This window comes from Chenopodium quinoa, unplaced genomic scaffold, assembly GCF_001683475.1.
Source record: "Chenopodium quinoa cultivar QQ74 unplaced genomic scaffold, ASM168347v1, whole genome shotgun sequence".
Taxonomy (NCBI): Eukaryota; Viridiplantae; Streptophyta; class Magnoliopsida; order Caryophyllales; family Amaranthaceae; genus Chenopodium; species Chenopodium quinoa.
Window position 1 is genome coordinate 44839 of NW_018742890.1, and position 18697 is coordinate 63535.

General features: G+C 33.7%; 2 protein-coding genes and 1 long non-coding RNA gene across 3 annotated transcripts; 2 read left to right on the forward strand and 1 right to left on the reverse strand.

Annotated features, from left to right (window-relative positions):
- Positions 1 to 1558: 1558 nt before the first annotated feature.
- On the forward strand, positions 1559 to 6544 carry LOC110726878 (aspartyl protease family protein At5g10770-like). Its single transcript, XM_021906397.1, has 4 exons — positions 1559 to 1828; positions 4179 to 4505; positions 5048 to 5508; positions 5830 to 6544. Exons 1-4 carry the CDS (start codon positions 1636 to 1638, stop codon positions 6343 to 6345), a joined length of 1497 nt encoding a protein of 498 aa, XP_021762089.1. The 5' UTR covers positions 1559 to 1635; the 3' UTR covers positions 6346 to 6544.
- A 2859-nt stretch (positions 6545 to 9403) lies between these two features.
- On the forward strand, positions 9404 to 12136 carry LOC110726879 (protein ENHANCED DISEASE RESISTANCE 2-like). Its single transcript, XM_021906398.1, has 2 exons — positions 9404 to 10152; positions 10973 to 12136. The coding sequence occupies exons 1-2, from the start codon at positions 9786 to 9788 to the stop codon at positions 11509 to 11511; spliced, it is 906 nt and encodes a 301-aa protein (XP_021762090.1). The 5' UTR covers positions 9404 to 9785; the 3' UTR covers positions 11512 to 12136.
- A 625-nt stretch (positions 12137 to 12761) lies between these two features.
- Positions 12762 to 16732, reverse strand: LOC110726880. Its single transcript, XR_002512416.1, has 3 exons — positions 16534 to 16732; positions 16350 to 16445; positions 12762 to 13079 (listed from the first exon to the last, which is right to left on the reverse strand). It is a non-coding gene; the product is annotated as an uncharacterized LOC110726880 (long non-coding RNA).
- Positions 16733 to 18697: the final 1965 nt, after the last annotated feature.

The window sequence follows — 18697 nt, forward strand, 5'->3', positions numbered from 1 at the left end:
TCTCTCTATTAGGCAAGAGTGAAGAGCCACTAACTCATTTGATAAAATCGTAAGAGTATCACTTTAGATCCTAAGATGTGGATTCGCACCGATTCAATCCACTTACTTCAATTCACCCTTACTTCTAAAGTTTCAAATATTTATACAGCTCGCAAATACTGGACCTAAAGACCATAGAAGTTAAATTTCGATGAGTGTCACAATTCTCCTTGCCTAAATATCTTACTAAGTAAAATTACTAGTCTTTAATTAGTACTCTATAAAATTAAAGTAGACTTTAACTTAATTTTATAGATGTACTTTGTAGTTAATGCTCTGTTCTTTCTTTCAAACCAAATTTAATACGATATGCATTTGATCATGAAAATCTATAATTACGAAACAAATCATTTAAATTAAAAGGTTCTTATTTTAGAAATTCACCAATTTCCTATGAGACTTGTTTCATGCTCAGTTCTCATATATATATATGAAGTTTGGTGGATTGGTGGGAGAGTATATGTTAAATCGAGATAAATTATGCAACAAAAAGTCAAAAATCCAAACTTATTGAAAAACCACTCATATAGAGTGTCTGAGTTGTCTAATGAAGTAAATTTCCTGTATTTTCAATACTATATATAGTGTATATACAAGTTTATCACAATAAGTGTACTTATTAGAGACAAAGTCGTACAAAAACATGTATTAATAGGAAATAAATTAGATCAAAATCTGTCTCAAAAAAATGTAAAACAGTGACATATAAAGATCGAATATAAATGAGTCAAAGTAAATGATAAAATATACAATTCATGCTTGAATAATCACCAAAGTTTAATTTTTGTCAAGATATAAGTTATCAACTAACAAGAAATTAAAGCAAGTAACTTTTTTTTTTGTTGAATTATTGCTTTTGTTAAAGGGAATAGGGCATATCCGACAAAAGCAACAAGGAATCAAGTCATTAAACCAATTGATTGATCCTAACAAATATTGTCTAATAACCAAAAAGAAAAGAGAAAAAACTTTAAATCTATTCTCTTAGAGTTATATACACTTCTATCTTTTACGGAGTAAGTTATAAATATTTTAAGCAATATAATTAGTGGAATCACACCATACTTACAAAGCCCACTAATACTCATAAAAGATAAATAAAATAAATTAAACCCACTAACAACAATAACCCCACTACAAAAATAACCTTATCCCCCAAGCATGTTAATACTTGATTTTTTTTAGTGAAAAAAGTAAATAATAATAATAATAATAATAATAATAATAATAATAATAATAATAATAATAATAATAATAATAATAATAATAATAATAATAATAATAATAATAATAATAATAATAATAATAGTAAATACTTCGTATAACTAAATATAAATAAAACTTCTAAGTCCCTACCACCAAGAAAACCACCAAGAAATGCAGATTGTATTTGTATGTATTATGTAAATAATGTAATAGTGGGCAAAAGGTGACGTGCAAATTGAAAATTGATATTTATATACAATTTTAAGTTTTATAACTCAAAACCTAGCCTTATTATATAAATAGGCCTTCTTAGAGTTGGCATTTTTGCATACAAACTTGCAAAGAAAGAAAAACTAGTAGTAAGTAATAAAGAGAGTGGGGCTTTAAACAATGGCCACTATTATTATTCCTATTCCAACCATTATTATTTCTTTGGTTATTCTTTTCCTTTCTACTAATTGCCAATGTTTTGCCAAAGTTCATCATCCTCCAACTTTGGAACAAGAACATCACTTTCATACTGTTGAAGTTAGCTCTCTTCTTCCTGCTACTGATGAAGAGGGTTGCAATCCTTCCCCAAAAGGTAACGCCTTTGCCTTTTTCGATCTTGAATAAATACTAGTTTGTGTATTTATGTATGGTTTTGTTATGGTAACTAGTATATTGACAGTCGCTAAATAATTTTGTTTAGCGACGGCCATCAATAATTTTAAATTGTTATATCTTTTAGCGTATATAGTCATATATGAAACCTTAGAGTACCATTTTTTTTATTTCAAAACTTCGAAATTAAATGCCAAGCAAGGTACGTAATAAGGTAATCTTCTCGGTTTTCGTTAATTATTACTTAGTTACCAAGTCTAATCTTTGATAAGTTGCCTTATTAATTCATACAAATAATAGACTAAGAAATATTATGAAGAACAATATAGTATTAATTTCCATTATTATTCTTTTTCAATCTATTGGGATTAGAAGTGTAATAACAAGTTCATATATAGGAAGTGAAAGATTACTACTACAAGCGTAAATTTTGTCCACCAATAAAATTGAGGCAACAATATAAGCTATCCATATACATCGTATAAATCGATGTTGATGTATGGCCTATCTAATTAATTAAATTGTTTTCTTATGCGTCACCCACGTTAGCTTCTTACCTTCTTGTATAAAATGATATACATTTTTCAAGTTAAGCATAGCTTGTCCATAAAGATTTTCCCGCAATTATTGAATTTCATATAATCTTAGGTACAACAGTTCACTTAAGATCATTCATATATAGTCGGATGTAATAAGCTCATCATAAACATTTCCCCGCAACTGAATTTCATAAATTCTTAGGTGCACTTAACAACATTCGTAATCGGATGTAATAAGCTCATCATAGTAGCTAGTATATCTTATCAAAGAAGTTGAGCATTGAATTACTAAAATAGTGACAATTAGATATAATAACAAGTTAACTACATACAAAGTAATTTGATGGCTAATTAACAATGAAGACAAATATGTAATTTTCGTGTCAATAAATAGCTAGCGGAATAGAAACGTCGTAGTTGTGGCTCCCAATTTTGAGTGAGCCACTTTATCCACACAATTAAATCTTTATGTTTAACTAAGTACTTAATACACCACCAAATAGAATGATTATAAATCTTTTAATAACCTAAGACAATATGATGTCGAATTATTCATATACTGCCTAACAAAAGTAGGTGAGCACTTTACTATGTCATCATGTGACTTATATACATTCATTAATTCATGCATATATTAATCACCAACTTTGTCTCGTTTTATTCAAATATTACTACAAGTAAAACAATTTTTTGGCATCACACAAAAAATTTCTAGTGAGTAAGACTTTGCTTGTGAATAAGACTTTTCTTCTATCTAAAATATATTTTTATTAATTTATAAATAAAGTTTGAATAAATCCAATTAATATAAGTGGGTGTAGGTCTTTGAGCACGGGTTTTGCCAACCTGTTGATTATACTCAAAACAAAAGGCAACCAATAAAATTATTCCCCCTTTTTCTTCTTTACACTACTTCTTCCTTTATTTGATTATTCCTTCTTTTATGGATGGAAAGGTACTTGGTAAGAAATCTATTAGTTCTTTTATTTATTAATTATGTAGTTTATAGACGGTGGAAATGTTGTTGCATTAATACCTCTAGTAACATATATATGGTGACAATTGACAAATATATATGGTGACAAACTGACAATGGTGTACTAAATTTAAAAGTTTAAGCTCAAAACTTAACTTAAAGAGTAACAACAAACACCAAACTCCGATTTCGCTCATAAAATAAACTAGTTGACATATTTGGTGTACAATTGGTCACTATGCATAAGAGTATTTACAATTAAAGAAAAATAACTACTAAGTTGTCAACTAGTTAAAATAAGATATAGAAAACCGATTAATACAACTCTAATTTTTTTTTTTTTTTTTTAAATAAATGCAACCTTAAAAGTTGAATACGAAGTTAAAAGAAAAATTATACGGAGTATAATACTATGTACTTACATCATTGTAGAAAACAAACATCTATATATCATTTGATGCTTGATATTTTTATAAAAACCTAAAATAAAAGCCATACCCAGTATTATTTTATAAGTATATACATTCATTGCTTATAAGTAAGTTTTAAAATTGTATACATATTCAATAATCGAATCATGAATGACAACTTTACGTGCAACTTATTATTACGGTAAATGTGCTGTACATACATTAAATATACTATCTCCATTAACGGTTATTTACAATTATGAGACATTTTTCCTTTCTATTTTATATTAAATCGTTGCAGTTCTTGTAAATAATTATTAACGGAGATAATATGGTATTTATAAACTTCAGCAAAAAAAATCATACTGTAAATAGATATGACAGAAATTTGGGAAAACAATGCAGGAATTAAAAAGGGAAATTCTCTAGAAGTGAGGCATAAGCATGGGCCATGTTCAACATTGGAGTCAGACAAAGAAAGCCGCACAATCCACGTTGAAATTCTAGAAAACGATGAAAAACGAGTTGACTCAATTAGGGAGCGAGTCAAGCCTAAATCGGTGGAAGTTGACTCGGTGACGGACCACAAAAAGGCACCAAAAAAGGACAGAGTTAAACAAAAAGCAGTGGGCCTTCCAGCAAAGTCCGGTAGTACTATTGGGTCTGGCAATTTCATTGTCACTATTGGCCTTGGTACCCCTAAAAAGGACCTCTCCCTTATTTTCGATACAGGTACGTAGTAATACCAGTATAAATAGAGGTGACAAATAAGTTATTTTAAATCGGGTTAGATTTTATGTGTCGGATTGTGATTAGGTGAGGAGATTTTGGTTTGGATATGGGTTTGGTTGAGTCCATGTAGGTCTATTTCAAGTTAAATATTACAAGTAGTATCATTATTATGTGGTGGATGACAAATCAATTTTACGTATATTTAATTTTGGTTGGATCAATTCAATATTGGACTGTGTCAATTTTGAATATGGGCTGGGTTCGGATAAGTCAATTCGGTTTGGATTAATTTTGAATCTTCTAGTGTCAAGTATAGTCCAAATGCGGATTAGATATTATTTGTGTTCATTAATGAATATTAACTCATTAACTAATAATTAGTGACTCTAAATGTCAAACAATGATGAAATATATAATGAAATTGATTGTTTTAATTTGAAAGAGCAAGAGCCTACCTCTTTATCCCTTATAGTATGTACTATGTAGTATGATATTAATAGCACCCTTCATAATATCTAATATGCACTTGCTTGTGAATTTAGGTAGTGATTTCACATGGACACAATGTGAACCATGCAAAAGAAGCTGCTACAAGCAAAAAGACCCCGTGTTCAACCCCTCAGAGTCATCAACGTACTCGAACATTACATGCACCTCGACGCTATGCTCGGAGGTGAGATCGGCCACCAGCGCGAAGCCGGGATGTGCCGGCTCCACATGCGTTTACGGCATACAATATGGGGACTCATCCTTCTCGGTTGGATTCCTTGCTAAGGACACTCTAACTTTGGGCTCCTCCTATGACACAATTCCAAACTTTTATTTTGGATGTGGTGAGAATAATCAAGGCCTTTTTGGTGGGTCTGCTGGGCTTATTGGGCTTGGTAGAAACCAATTGTCCGTTATGTCACAATGTGCTACCAAATATGGTCAAGTTTTCTCTTATTGTTTGCCTTCCAAGGCAAGCTCTACCGGTCATCTCACCTTTGGTAAAGGGGGCACGGTACGTTTTTTTAACTTCCTCGGTTTCTTAATACATGATCCAGTTTAAATTTTACACTTGCTAACATTATACTTAACCATTAGTAACCTAACGATTAGAATAATAACATAGATGCACGTATTCAGAAACGAATGATATATTTAAAGATGGAATTTCTTGACAACTAAATTTAATTAAAAAAATTTCACTTATGTTTACCTTAACAAAATGTGATCAAAGTTAGTAAAGTATCAATACAAAATTTCAATAACATAAATATTGCAAAAACGTTGCATATATTGAGACAGATGAAGTATTAACACTTGATTTGGTTGACAACAGAGTTCAAAGTCGATCACGTACACACCTCTCCTATCAGGGTCAGCAGGAGCATCCTTCTATTTCATAGACCTACAAGGCATGTCAGTTGGTGGCCAAAAACTTTCAATCCAACCCACAGTCTTTACACAAGGTGGAGTCCTAATCGACTCCGGTACCGTGATCACCCGTCTACCACCAGATGCATACACAGCATTACAAACTGCCTTCAACAAGGCCATGTCCAAGTACCCTAAAGCCCCTGCCCTATCGATCCTCGATACATGCTTCGACCTCAGCAAATATACCACAGTCACAGTGCCTAAGATTGGGCTTCAGTTCGGTGGTAAGGCCGAAATCGTGTTACCTGCAGCAGGGATTTTCTATGTGAAGGATCTCTCACAAGTTTGCCTTGCATTTGCTGGAAATGGAGATGCAAGTGATGTTGGAATTTTAGGAAATGTTCAGCAACTTACTTTTGATATTGTTTATGATGTTGCTGGTAGTAAGCTTGGGTTTGGGCCTGGTGGGTGTGTCTAACAAAGAAGAAAATCATACTATTATATACTTATATTATATAGTTTGATTTGATAACATTACTCGATGCTTTGTAGTTAAATTAATTAGTGCAAGGAGAATCCTTGCAATTTGTCATTTCTATGTATTTGTAAATGTATTTGCCTTTTAAATCATCAATGAAGTTTCAAAAAAAGAAATCAAGACAAAAAAAAATTATGTATGGGCTGGCTTTAATCTTGTTATGTTATGGATTGGGCCAATATCTTTGTTCAAAGTATGACTGGGCCTGATACTGATACTTTGAGCCCAATTTGAAATATGCATCACAACTTCATAAGTAGCCAATTTTGACAATCCAAAAGAAATAAGTAATGAACTTGATTGTTACGGTACAAATTTGATTACTCAACTTAGTGCTAGTGATACTGAACTTAGTGCTAGTGTTGTAGAAGACTGTGTGTGTGTGTGTGTTACTTAGTTATATTGGAATTACTATGTCAGTGTTGTAGAGTCACTGCACTTTGTTATTTAAGGATTACTCAATTAGTATGATAAGGAGATACTCTATCAGTATAATAGGGGTTTCCTCTATCAGTATAATAGGGGTTTCCTCTATCAGTGTTAGGGGTTATTCGTTTTCTTATAAGTGACCACACGATATGATCAGCCATACAAAAGACGCGCTATAATTATATTTGTCAAATACACGTCAATTTAGCTAAAGTGAAAAGCAATTGAAAAAGTGCAAGCATGAAGCATATGATAGAAAAGTCTTTTATAGGATTTTATGCATGACCATGCATGCACATGTGATGAACTAAGATTCTGCAATTTAGCAATCTTCAATTATACACAAGTATTAAGTACAACTATTCACCATCTTGAAGAGCTTATTATTTTGTTTTTGGGCAGCAAAAACCCACAATTGATGAGTCATAATTACACATTACAGCAAAGATATGGAATCTATTACATCATTAATGACAAAATGATTAGGCCATTACAATAATTGTACAACTCTTTTCATCATGTATTTTATACCAAACAATTAATTTGGTAATTGTTGTGATTTTCATCTAATGTCTATGCCTGACCAAAAGAAGAACTTGATAAGGAAATTTGCTTTATTTGTGTCGACATTAAACAAAGTATGCAGTAGGAAAGTATCGCGTAAGTCATGACTTAACTCTGAAAAGGAAGATAACTGAGCTGAATAGTAGTACTTTTACAAATAATTAAATTTTCTTACTAGGTTGGTTGGACCGTTAGAATATAATACTCAGTATTTTGTATATTTTTCTTAATAGAGGTACATTTTAGATTGATTGAACATGTTTGACTATTTTTGATCATTAAATGCTTTAACTACTCTAATTCAGGTAACTATTGAAAAAAAAATGTTGAAGGATCAATTCAAGAAGTCTAGGATCCCATATGTTTTACTCTATCAAAAAAATGAAAAGTAGATAACAAAAACTTCTTGGTAAATGATAAAACAAATCCATTAATTTAACCACCACCCCCCCCCCCCAAAAAAAAAAAAAAAAAAAAAAAAAAAAAACCATTAACAAGTAAACTACGAATTTGGGGTTACTAAATCACGTCCAGTATTTACCGGGTAACGTCCGTATTTTAAAATAAACATACTAATATATCCCTCCCTGAAATAACCCATCAAAACATTTTTTTTTTTTTTTTTTTTACTTTTAGCTTTCTCTCTCTTCACCCTTTTCACCTACTTTTCTCTTTCACTCAAATTCAACCCCCAAAATCATCCACCACCACCGGTTACCACCAAATTCATCCACCAAGAAAATAATAATAATAATATTAATAATAATAACAATAATTAAATATTTATAATAATTAAATAATATAATAATAATAATAAACGACATAAATACGATAGTAGTAGTAATAATAATAATAATAATAATAATAATAATAATAATAATAAGTAGAAACGCCTGAAATGTTTGAATGTACCATGGAAGAAACGCCAGAATATTTAGAATCTACCATGGAACATTCTAAAATTTCAGGCGTTCCTACCATGGTTCGCCTGAAATTTGAGAATGTTCCATGGTAGATTCTAAATTTTCAGGCGTTCCCATGAACATTTGAAAATACAATGTGAGGAACGCCTGCTTTTTTTGAATCTACCATGGGACATTATAAAATTTCAGGCGTTCCTACCATGGTAGATTCTAAATTTTCATGCGTTCTAGATTCTAAATTTTCAGGCGTTTCTCCGGCAATTACTAAATAAAAAAAAAACAACAAAAATTCATCCGTACTCACAGGCGACCTCTCCGGTGGAGTCGTCAATTCCGCAAACTCGTCCATTCACCGCTTGTGTAAATCATTTTTGAATTAAGCTTTTTTTTTGTTGAATAATGGTGGCTGGTGGTTGTCTGGTGGCGGTGGCTGATTGGTGGCTAGTGGGGTAAAAATAAAATACAATAAATTTATAAGGGATAAAAGTAAATTAGGGTAAGAGTAAATTAGGGTAAAATTAAAAGGGGGCATGCTTGTAATGTCATGTTAAAATACGGACATTACCCGGTAAATACCGGACGCGATTTAGCAATTCACGATTTTTATTATGTTTTCTAATCAATTTCTGTAGTTCTATTATGCATTACTATCATATATATAGAGTTCGATATATATGGGTATATTGGTCGACATGAATAATAGACCGATCCAACATGAGCTCATCACCACAAGCCCGATGAGGCATGGGGCATGCTATGTAAGGGCTCATATACAAAAGATTGGCTTGAGATGACATTTAATTGTTCTTTTTCAAAGATGAATCACTTGAACATAAGGTATATTAGTACGACATGTGAGCTTGCCATTTTAACCCATGCCTAACTCTACATATAACCAAGTGTCCAACACATATTTATTTTGCTTGATAATTTTTCATTAGGAGAATAAAAGGTCCAAATTGGAAAGAATTAAGCTAGGGTATAGTATACCGTATTCACTTACTTTTATTGTATTGTAAATATTCAACGTGTATTATTTTTACACAGTTTTTCCGTATATATATGTTGATAAAAACGGATTCTCCAGAATCCTCACATGACTGCACTCAAAAGTAAAAGATAGATTAGATTAGAAAAAGAAAAGGAGAAGGCAACCACATTGAAGCTTCCCATACAAATGATACAATAGAATAATATCATATCATAAAATATCCTAATTTTCAATTCATGAGTTGTTATTGCTGTCTATTAGAAGGATAGATAGAACAAGGCACACGAGCCCTTTTTATTATATTTAACCTCTCCCAAAATACTCTAATTTTCCCACCTACCAATAAAAATAAAAATAAAAATAAATACTACATAAAATTCTTTTATCTCAATTTTCTTGAAGAAAATTAGAAAAGTCCAATTACTCTACTCTACTACTCAAACCTTTTCTTTTCTCTGAGAAAAAAAATTAAAATGTGCACAACCAAAAACAATGGCGAAACGGCGTCGTCTACGACGGAGGTAGACTGGAGAGAGGAAACAATCAACGGTGGATCTTTAAAACACGTGGACTTACACAAAGGATCCAACGGCTGGGCATCGCCGCCGGGAAATTTATTTTGTCTCCGATCAAAACAGTATTTGTCGAAGAAGACGAAGTCTCCGGCTTGCGTCGATTATCTGTTGAAGCCAACCGCCGTTGACTGGCTTCGGTCAACGTCGAAGTTAGAGCACGTGCTGTTACGTGCTGATAATCGTGTTATGCGCGTGCTTCGGTCTCGTCAGGCTGATGGTAGCTTCTTGAAGTCCTTCGTCTTCGCCATTAATCTTCAAGTTCCAGGTTTGTATTATTTTTATTTTTTTTGGAGAATTGGTCGAAATTCAATTGTTTTTTTGCTGAATTTTGTTAAAGAAATTGATTTTTGATGGACGGAAAATCCTAAGTATTTGTTAATTGAACATATAAGAAGTTGAATTTTGTAAGATTCAGCTGAGAATTGCTTGAATTTCCGAAAAATTATCATTATAAATTTGTGAAATTATCGAAAATTGATTAATTAGGTGACCTAATTATCTCTTAATTGCAAGATTATGTTATTTGATTTTAATCGACGGAGAATCCTAAGCTCAAATTTCAGGTTCATCATGTAAAAAGAATGAAAAAAAATTAAAATATATTTCTTATTATACGCTATGAAAAAATTACTTTAAGTGAAATTGCTTGAAAGCTTCATTATCACATCAATGTTGTGCGGTTTTATCACAAGTATTTTCTGGGATAATGTTTCATGAAACGTTGAAGAAACAGATAATGCTAAATCTTGACCTTATTATTAAATTTAGATCTGGCTTGATTATTATTATAATTTATAAAATTTTAGGCAATTTTGCTACAATTTTTCTTCATATAAGCTAAAATCATCAATTTAATCCAACCTCAATTTATCATTATAAATTTTAGATTGGTATTCAAGAAAAAACATTCATCAATCAATTGCGAGATTACTGACACTTTGAGGTCAAATTAGCTTGTTAATCTGCTTAAAGAGTGTTATTGTAGAGAAAATATGTTATTATTGTGAAATGTCGATGAATTTTAATACTGAGAAATTGAGATCTTCTAGTAGCTGAGAGAAAATATTGTGTAACGAATGTGGCAGGGAGGGAGCACCACAATGCAGTATTCTACTTCTCAACAGACGAGCCGATTCAACCCGGCTCGTTATTAGACCGGTTCATAAATGGCGATGATGCGTTCAGAAACAGCCGATTGAAGCTAGTGAACAGAATAGTGAAGGGACCATGGATAGTTAAAACAGCTGTGGGAAACTACAGCGCATGTCTGTTAGGGAAGGCATTGACATGTAGATATCACAGGGGACCGGACTACTTGGAGGTTGATGTTGATATTTCAAGCTCAAAGATAGCTGGCGCGTTGGTACACTTGGCGTTGGGGTGTGTTACATCTGTAACTATAGACATGGGTTTTGTGGTGGAAGGTCAGAGTGAGGAGGAGTTGCCTGAAAAGTTGATTGGGGCAGTGAGGATTTGTCAAATGGAGATGGACTCGGCTGAGTTTGTTGACTCAAACACGCCGTTGTGTAATGGGATTGGTGTGGGAAGGTTGGGGTTGGCGAAGGTGAATCATGTGGATGGAGAAGGAAGTAGTAGTGATCAATCTCCAAGAGTTCATTCTTAGCAGTGAATTGTTTTTAGAATTAATTACTAGGATTAATAACAAGTAATACTTGAGTTATTGCTGGACAGTCTTTGTATTTAACATTTAAGCTTGCATTATCACATGATCAAATGCGTTAAGAGTCATTTATCATACATTCATAAGGCGTCGTTGTTGACAATTAGTAGTATGGTTGGTTGGCGGTGGTTGGTTGGTTGGTTGTTTAGGTTGGCTTAAGTAAATCAATGAGAATGAAGATGGATAGCCAAGGGACCGGGGGGATTGGGAGATCAACGGTGGTGGACGTGATGATGCAATCGAGAAACAATGGTAGTGAAGATGAGATGAGGTGTTGGTTATTATTTTGACTTATACAATCTTGTGTACTACTCTTTCAATGCATGAGATGATGATGTATACACAAAGTGTTGAAGTATGCTGTCAAACCCTTTAGTGAATGGGGACTGATTTGATGGTTTGATTTTGTAAGATTGCCAGCCATACCTTTATTAGTTGGAATTTGTCTAACCTATTTAGGCTTCGTTTAATTGACAAATAAAAACATGAGAAATTGAAATTCCTAGGAATTGAAATTCTTTGGAGTTGTTTGGTTGACAAAATTATAAAAAGTAAAAATTTCCATGAATTTTCACTTCCCACAAAATGGAGGTATTTAATTATCTAGGGAGAGTTAGGTAAGTTGAATTTTCCATGGGAATTTTCACTTTTTTATGGTTAACCAAACACAATTTAACATTTTTTAGAAATTCCAAATATATGGGAATAAACATTTCCAAGGAATTTGCATTTCCACATTCAACCAAATGAGACCTTAGTTGGCGTTCTACATGATTCTTTTCTTTCCACTCTATTTGTTCTAATACAGGCAAAAAAATGTTCAAGATTCAAGCTGATTATTTTGATGTTTCTTCAAGTTAATTACTCGTACTATTCCACATTCAACCAAACGAGACCATAACTCCAATGCTAATAGTAAATAGTTGGATATTGGTTGTTTAAATGGACACCATGAGGCATGAGGTCGGCAGGTCGCATTGTACAAACATAAAACTCATTATCCTCTCATACGGAGTAACTTTTTTTTTTTTTTTTTTTTTTTTTTGGCATCATTTGCTTTTCAAGGCTTTCAAAATACATGTCTTACTATGAATTTCTTTAGTTGTATATCTCAGTATTTTCAAAATATAATTTCTAAAAAAAAAATCAATTCATGTATACAACAATTAGTGGTAAAAAATTCAAAAATTGCATTGTGAAACGGAGGTAGTATATCGGAGAAAAATGTTGAGTATATTTCAGGCCAACTTACAGTTGGTCCATAACAGTGGTGTATATGGTAAAAATGGTGTTATGTTCATTTGGAATGTTGAGCAATACATATGTTTCCAGATCCATTCAAACAGAAACATTAGCATTCCAGTTCAAAACCATCGCGCACCCTAATAGCAATAACCAAGAAAAACAATGATTCTCTGAAGGAAACTTCCAGGTTGACATTATCTCTATCTTCGTCACATTTCATCTGTTGTGTGCAGCAAGCACCGCATATACAGTCAAATAAGGTAGAGCTGCACACAGGATAACCACCAAAGTTATGAGGGAAACGTCTATCAATCTTTATAAAGAAATACTCCATAATAGATATACAACTCAACTAATATTAAAAACAGCACAAGGTAGGAGGATAGTGTTTTCTAGTTTACCATGGTGGTTGATAGGATCCAATACCTAACTGATTCATAACTATTTGAATGATTCTATAATATCTTTGATGCTTTCTATATGTTACTTGGATTCGTATATTTGTGGTAGGCAAAGCAAGAGTTTAAATACAAGGCCTTGGCCACTTAAATGAGAAATTTCCATATTCTTGATCCAAAATGAAGTTTCAAGTGTCCTTAAAATAAGAAATGCGTCATGGCCTGTGAGTACTTAAGGTGAATTGAAGACCCTGAGTAGCATAATCCAATAATGTAACTCAGAATTAGGTATACTTACAAGAAATTCAATCAAAGGAGATGCAGTCACGGGGCTTCCCTAGGTTTTGGCAGAAACCAATTCAAACGCCACAATATGTACTTTTGACTTCCAAATCCATGGAGAAGGTTATATGGAGTAAAGATAAGTGCAATGCTGTACAACTGAACTTGATTAAGCAGAAGATATCTAAGCATTCCAGGTCAGGGTGCAAGGCATAAAGCGTTTAAACTCTTGTCCATAACAAACTATACACGCAAATCATGCATTGCCTTTTGTTGTTATTTTCCCCTTTACATGTATGCTTTCCTTGGGATTTTAGAATAGAACTTCAAAGATAATTTACAGAAAATGTCTAAAGTTCATGGAAGCTTCTAGATTCAAAAGAAAAGTCAATAATCTTGTACTACAGTGATCTGTATCATATACAAACTATTTTAGAGACTTGCCCAGCTATAATAGCTCAAAATCTGAAAGCAACACATCTCAGAATTGAGAAATAAACTAGTATTGAAGGAAAACTGGTTCAATATTCTTAAACCTCAAATGCTAGACTTCCATATCGCTGTATATATGCCAAAAAATCCAGGTCCCACATCCGTTCGTCCAGATAAAAACTCACTTCATAGTAACGTTAAGACTTAGAAGTTAGAAGTCACAACCCAGGGAGGTGAGGGTAAGAAATCTAATAGAAGATAGGCCATCATGGGTAAACCATAACCTTATCTCGTTTACTTGGATCTATAAAAATATTAAAAAAAAAAAACAAAAAAAAAAACACATTAGACCTGCCTCCAAGACTTTAGTACAATTAGGCTTATAAGTCTTACAACTATGGAGAGAGGATGCCTAACAATCAATTTTGAAATTTCCCAGGAATAAAGAGTAATCTGAGGTAACTAATGGGTCATCTCACAGAAGTGACAGAAAGAAATGACTAGCAACATTAATTAACCTCCTGCCTCCCATTACTCACAAGTCACAAGGAAAAACCATCAAGAGAGTGTGGTTAAGGCCAGAAAGGTTAAACTTGTCCAGGAACAGGGTGAGATAGAGTGAAATTTAGACCAATTTGGGTATGCCGTCCAGCCAGCCTTTCCAAAAGATACACAGACAGCCACTATCAATGTGTTAGACGCTTTCACTGACTCATTTTGACTCATCGTCATCACTGTCAAACAGCTAACTGAAAGCCATGCAAATCCTCATGGGACCTCATCACCAGTTTCACCACCATGCATGGATGATAGGGCCCGAGTGGGCAATAACACCTTCCAAACTATGCTTTTAAGTGTTTTAACAAGATTATATTCACATATTTGAGCCATGAACCTCAGGTCCTCGACTAAGGCACCAACTATTAATTTGAGTACCCAATAAAGCTCTTGAAACATTCATGTAATCGATCAAATCATTTATCTTTTCCCAGGATCTATCTAACCCAACAATCCACATTTATTTTCAATAAAAAAGAAATTGGTAGAAATGTTTTCTGTCGATAAGCCTTTTTGACCAACAGCTGGACAGTGAAAATTTCAAATCTCAGAATTGCAGCTTTTAAAGCTTAGCCTAACTGCCTAAGTAATGTTTATGCTATAAGGCATCCCCCCTTCTCCCCGCCGCCATCTAGAGTGATTTGTATTTCAAGAAACATAATTCAGAACTTAAAATGAAGACATGCTTTATCAAAGATAACTAAATTAGAAGGGAATGACTTAATACCATCCAATAATTGCCTAGAACACTACCATGGTTTAATGACACAGAGAAAGGTGGGGAAATCATCATCAAGCTCGCCATTAAAAACCTCATAATCTGAGCTTCAATTGTCTAGATCTTTTGAAACTGAATGTCATCATTGGCTAAACTCAGGAAAAGCGTGGCATCAGTAACTCTTCCATTAACAAGCTGAATGTTGACCATCATAAACTAGAATAGACCTCTCATGCGTTGAAGCATGAGATACATCCACGACCAGCAATGTTTCCGATGTCCATAATGATTTAAGATACAAAATATATTTGTTACTCATGTACCATGCTCTAGCCTTCACGAAGAGTTAAACATATGACAGTTTCTGTTAATTGGAGGATATTCGCCATTGAAATAAACCACTAAAGAGATGGAGGGAATCAGATCATTTCTTCTTTGGGTAATATTTAAATACTCTAATACTATCAAAATAATTTGGTGGTACTAGAAGGTCTAGAACTCCATCCTATGTGTCGATTATAAACTAGCTTGAAAAATTAAATAGACAACTAGACAAGTACAGGTTTCTTTATAATACCCTAGCAATGTGAAGACAATTTGTTAATCCCCATTATCATCATAAAGTGAAACTCACGTATAACAGAACAAGAAATGAAATGCCCCACATAAGCCTACTAGCAAGGGCAATTCAACACGATAATTTTTACTGAATAAAGAAAATAGATGTCTTTCTCTCCTTTTACTAATGGTATATTAGCATTGAGATGGAAGGAGCACCATTTTGTGCTAAAGTGAAGTTACGAAAGGTCCGAAACTAATCATTTAGTTATGCAGCAACAATAATCAATCAAATTTACGCCATAAATCAAGGCCTAGGGCACAAAAGCAACATGATTACAAATCAACTAGATTAAAACCTATAAACACTAAACCAATCTCCAAAATTAGTTTCTTTTCAACAAATTAGTCATCACATTATCAAAAACAAACAAATTCGCTTCACATTTTCTCACTAACATCAAGAAATTAAAGCAATCGAAACAAAATCACAACAATTAGCAAACACATAAGTTCAACGATTCAGTTCACTTGAAGAATCAGCAACAAAAAATATAGAATCAGAAATTAGGGTTAGCAGAGGAACATACAATGCAGAATTGCAGAGAGAGGTAGAATCAGTGTTGTTTGGATCTTCCAGAAAATGGTTGCTGCTTCTCAGTAGCTAATCTGAACATCCAGTATACCTGAAACACAAAGATCAATCAATGTAAGAAACAAAGAATGAGAGAGAGAATTGCAAGGAAGAAGAAGGAAGAAGAGTGAGGTTGGTACCAAAGCTATTAGATGAGCAGCCATGAGAAGGACGACAAAAAATGGGACTAATTCCAGAAATCCTGCTTTGGCTGATGATTCATGTTGCGCCATTTTTATTTTAGGAGAGATTGTGTTCTTTGCATGAAGTGTGTGCCTGGAAGAATTTGACTTTGTTTATACACCCATCCCGCTAGCCCGATCCGGGCAGAAATTACGCGGGTTTGGACAAACTTATACCCCGTTCTTTTGAGATTTTGGGCAGAACAGAGCATTAAATTTCAGCAGAGCGAAAGCTCGACATTATTATTAATTATTAGTGTTATTATTATTATTATATTATTATTATTATTAATATTGTTATTATTATATTTTAAGTATTATTCTATTATTATCGTATTTTATTATTATTATAATAATATAACAATTATTATTATTATTATCATTCTTATTTTTATTATTAATATTATTATTATTATTAATATTATTATTATTATTATTATTATTATTATTATTATTATATTTTAAGAATTATTACTATTATTATGGCATTTAATTATTATTATAATAATAATAACCATTATTATTATATTATTATTATTATTGTATTTTTAAACACATTAATTATTACCATCAATACAATATTAATTATTATTATCATTATTAAATATTAATTATTATTATTGTTATTATTAATTATTATTTGAAAACAGAGCTAAGCAGATTAGATTTGAGTAGAGCAGCTCTAAAGAACAGGGCCTTATTTTTAGAGGTGATCATTGGGCGGGCCGGGCCGAGGCTAAAAAAATTTTCCCATTGGGCCAAACTTCGGGTCGAAAAATTTGTGCCCAAACCCGCCCAAAGTGGTCGGGCCGGACGGGCTTTTCGGACCATTTTCGGGCCGGGCCAAAAAATTTAACTAAAAATGCATAAAAACGCATTCCCAAACCCGCCAAAAAAAAAATAATTTTTCGGGTCGGGCCGACGGACCGGGCCAACTTTGATCACCTCTACTTATTTTATTACGGGTTTAGACAAGACTAAAAATGCATTTTTAAATCTCGCATCAACAAAATTATTTGGTCTAACCTATCTAAAATTAGTTTAATTTAGAAAAATTCTCAACGGTGACCCTCAACTTCTACTACGCAGCAATGGTCACCTCCTTTTTTCTTTATTATACAAAATGACCTTAGTTAAAAATTTCATCTCACTCATAACCTAATTTCATTAAATATTAACTATGGCTAGAAGCTTTTTTTTTTTAAAAAAAAAAAAATTAAAAAAAATTAACCTCAACCACCAAAAACCAGCCACCATCTCCCTTCCGGCGGCACCACCCTAGGTTCCATCGATTGCTGCCAACACTACCCAAACTCCCCCAACCGCCGATGACACTGCGCCAACTCCACCTCGACCACCGCCAAGCCCGATTCTCACCCGAACCGACCCTAACCTCACAACTCTCTCTCCTCTGAAATTTGATTTTCGCTGCTTCGTCGTGAGGTTTCGCTTCTGGGCGGGGATCGGAGAAGGCGGAAGATAAAGAGAGAAAGGGTGGAGGAAAGGGCGGAGAAGAAAGAGAGAGCAGGAGGATCGGTGGTCAGTTCTAGGTAATTTGGTGATTTGGGGTGGTCGGTGTTTGGCTTCGGCGGTCTTGGGGTGGTCGGGGTTTTAAGTTCGGCGATCTAGGGTGGTCGTTGTTTGGGTTTGACGATCTGGGAGTAGTCGGGTTTCTAAGTTCGGCGATCTGGGGTGGTCGTGATTTGGGTTCGGCGGTCAGGGAGTGGTCAAGGTGGTCTCGCCGGAAAGAGAGATGCTGGCTGGAAGGTAAGGGTGGCCGGTTTTGGGTGAATTATTCGGCGGCTGACGGTGGTTGTCTCGTGGAAGCGGCTGCTTGTCGGTTGTGGGCTGTTGTGCAAGGGAGTTGTCGCGCTGGGGTTGTGCGATGATGGGTTGAAGGTGGAGGTAGGGAGATGGTGGCTCCGGTGAGGGTGGAGGTGGTGCTGGAAATATCTGGCGGGGATGAGGGTGAAGATGGTGGCTGGGTTGGTGTTTTTTTTTCAAAGTTAACCGTGGTTAGTTTTTTTTTAAAAAAAAATAAATAACAGTCATTAATGTTATATGTGAGAAAAATTTCTTAATTACGGTCATTTTGTATAATAAAGAAAAAAAAAAAGGAGGT

Excerpts from the sequence above, each read along its gene's own strand:
- LOC110726879 (XM_021906398.1), top strand. The coding sequence starts at position 9,786 with ATGTGCACAACCAAAAACAATGGCGAAACGGCGTCGTCTACGACGGAG. Across the intron at positions 10,153-10,972 it reads CATTAATCTTCAAGTTCCAG|GGAGGGAGCACCACAATGCA; the intron begins GTTTGTATTATT and ends CGAATGTGGCAG.
- LOC110726878 (XM_021906397.1), top strand. The coding sequence starts at position 1,636 with ATGGCCACTATTATTATTCCTATTCCAACCATTATTATTTCTTTGGTT. Across the intron at positions 4,506-5,047 it reads CTCCCTTATTTTCGATACAG|GTAGTGATTTCACATGGACA; the intron begins GTACGTAGTAAT and ends TTGTGAATTTAG. Across the intron at positions 5,509-5,829 it reads CCTTTGGTAAAGGGGGCACG|AGTTCAAAGTCGATCACGTA; the intron begins GTACGTTTTTTT and ends GGTTGACAACAG.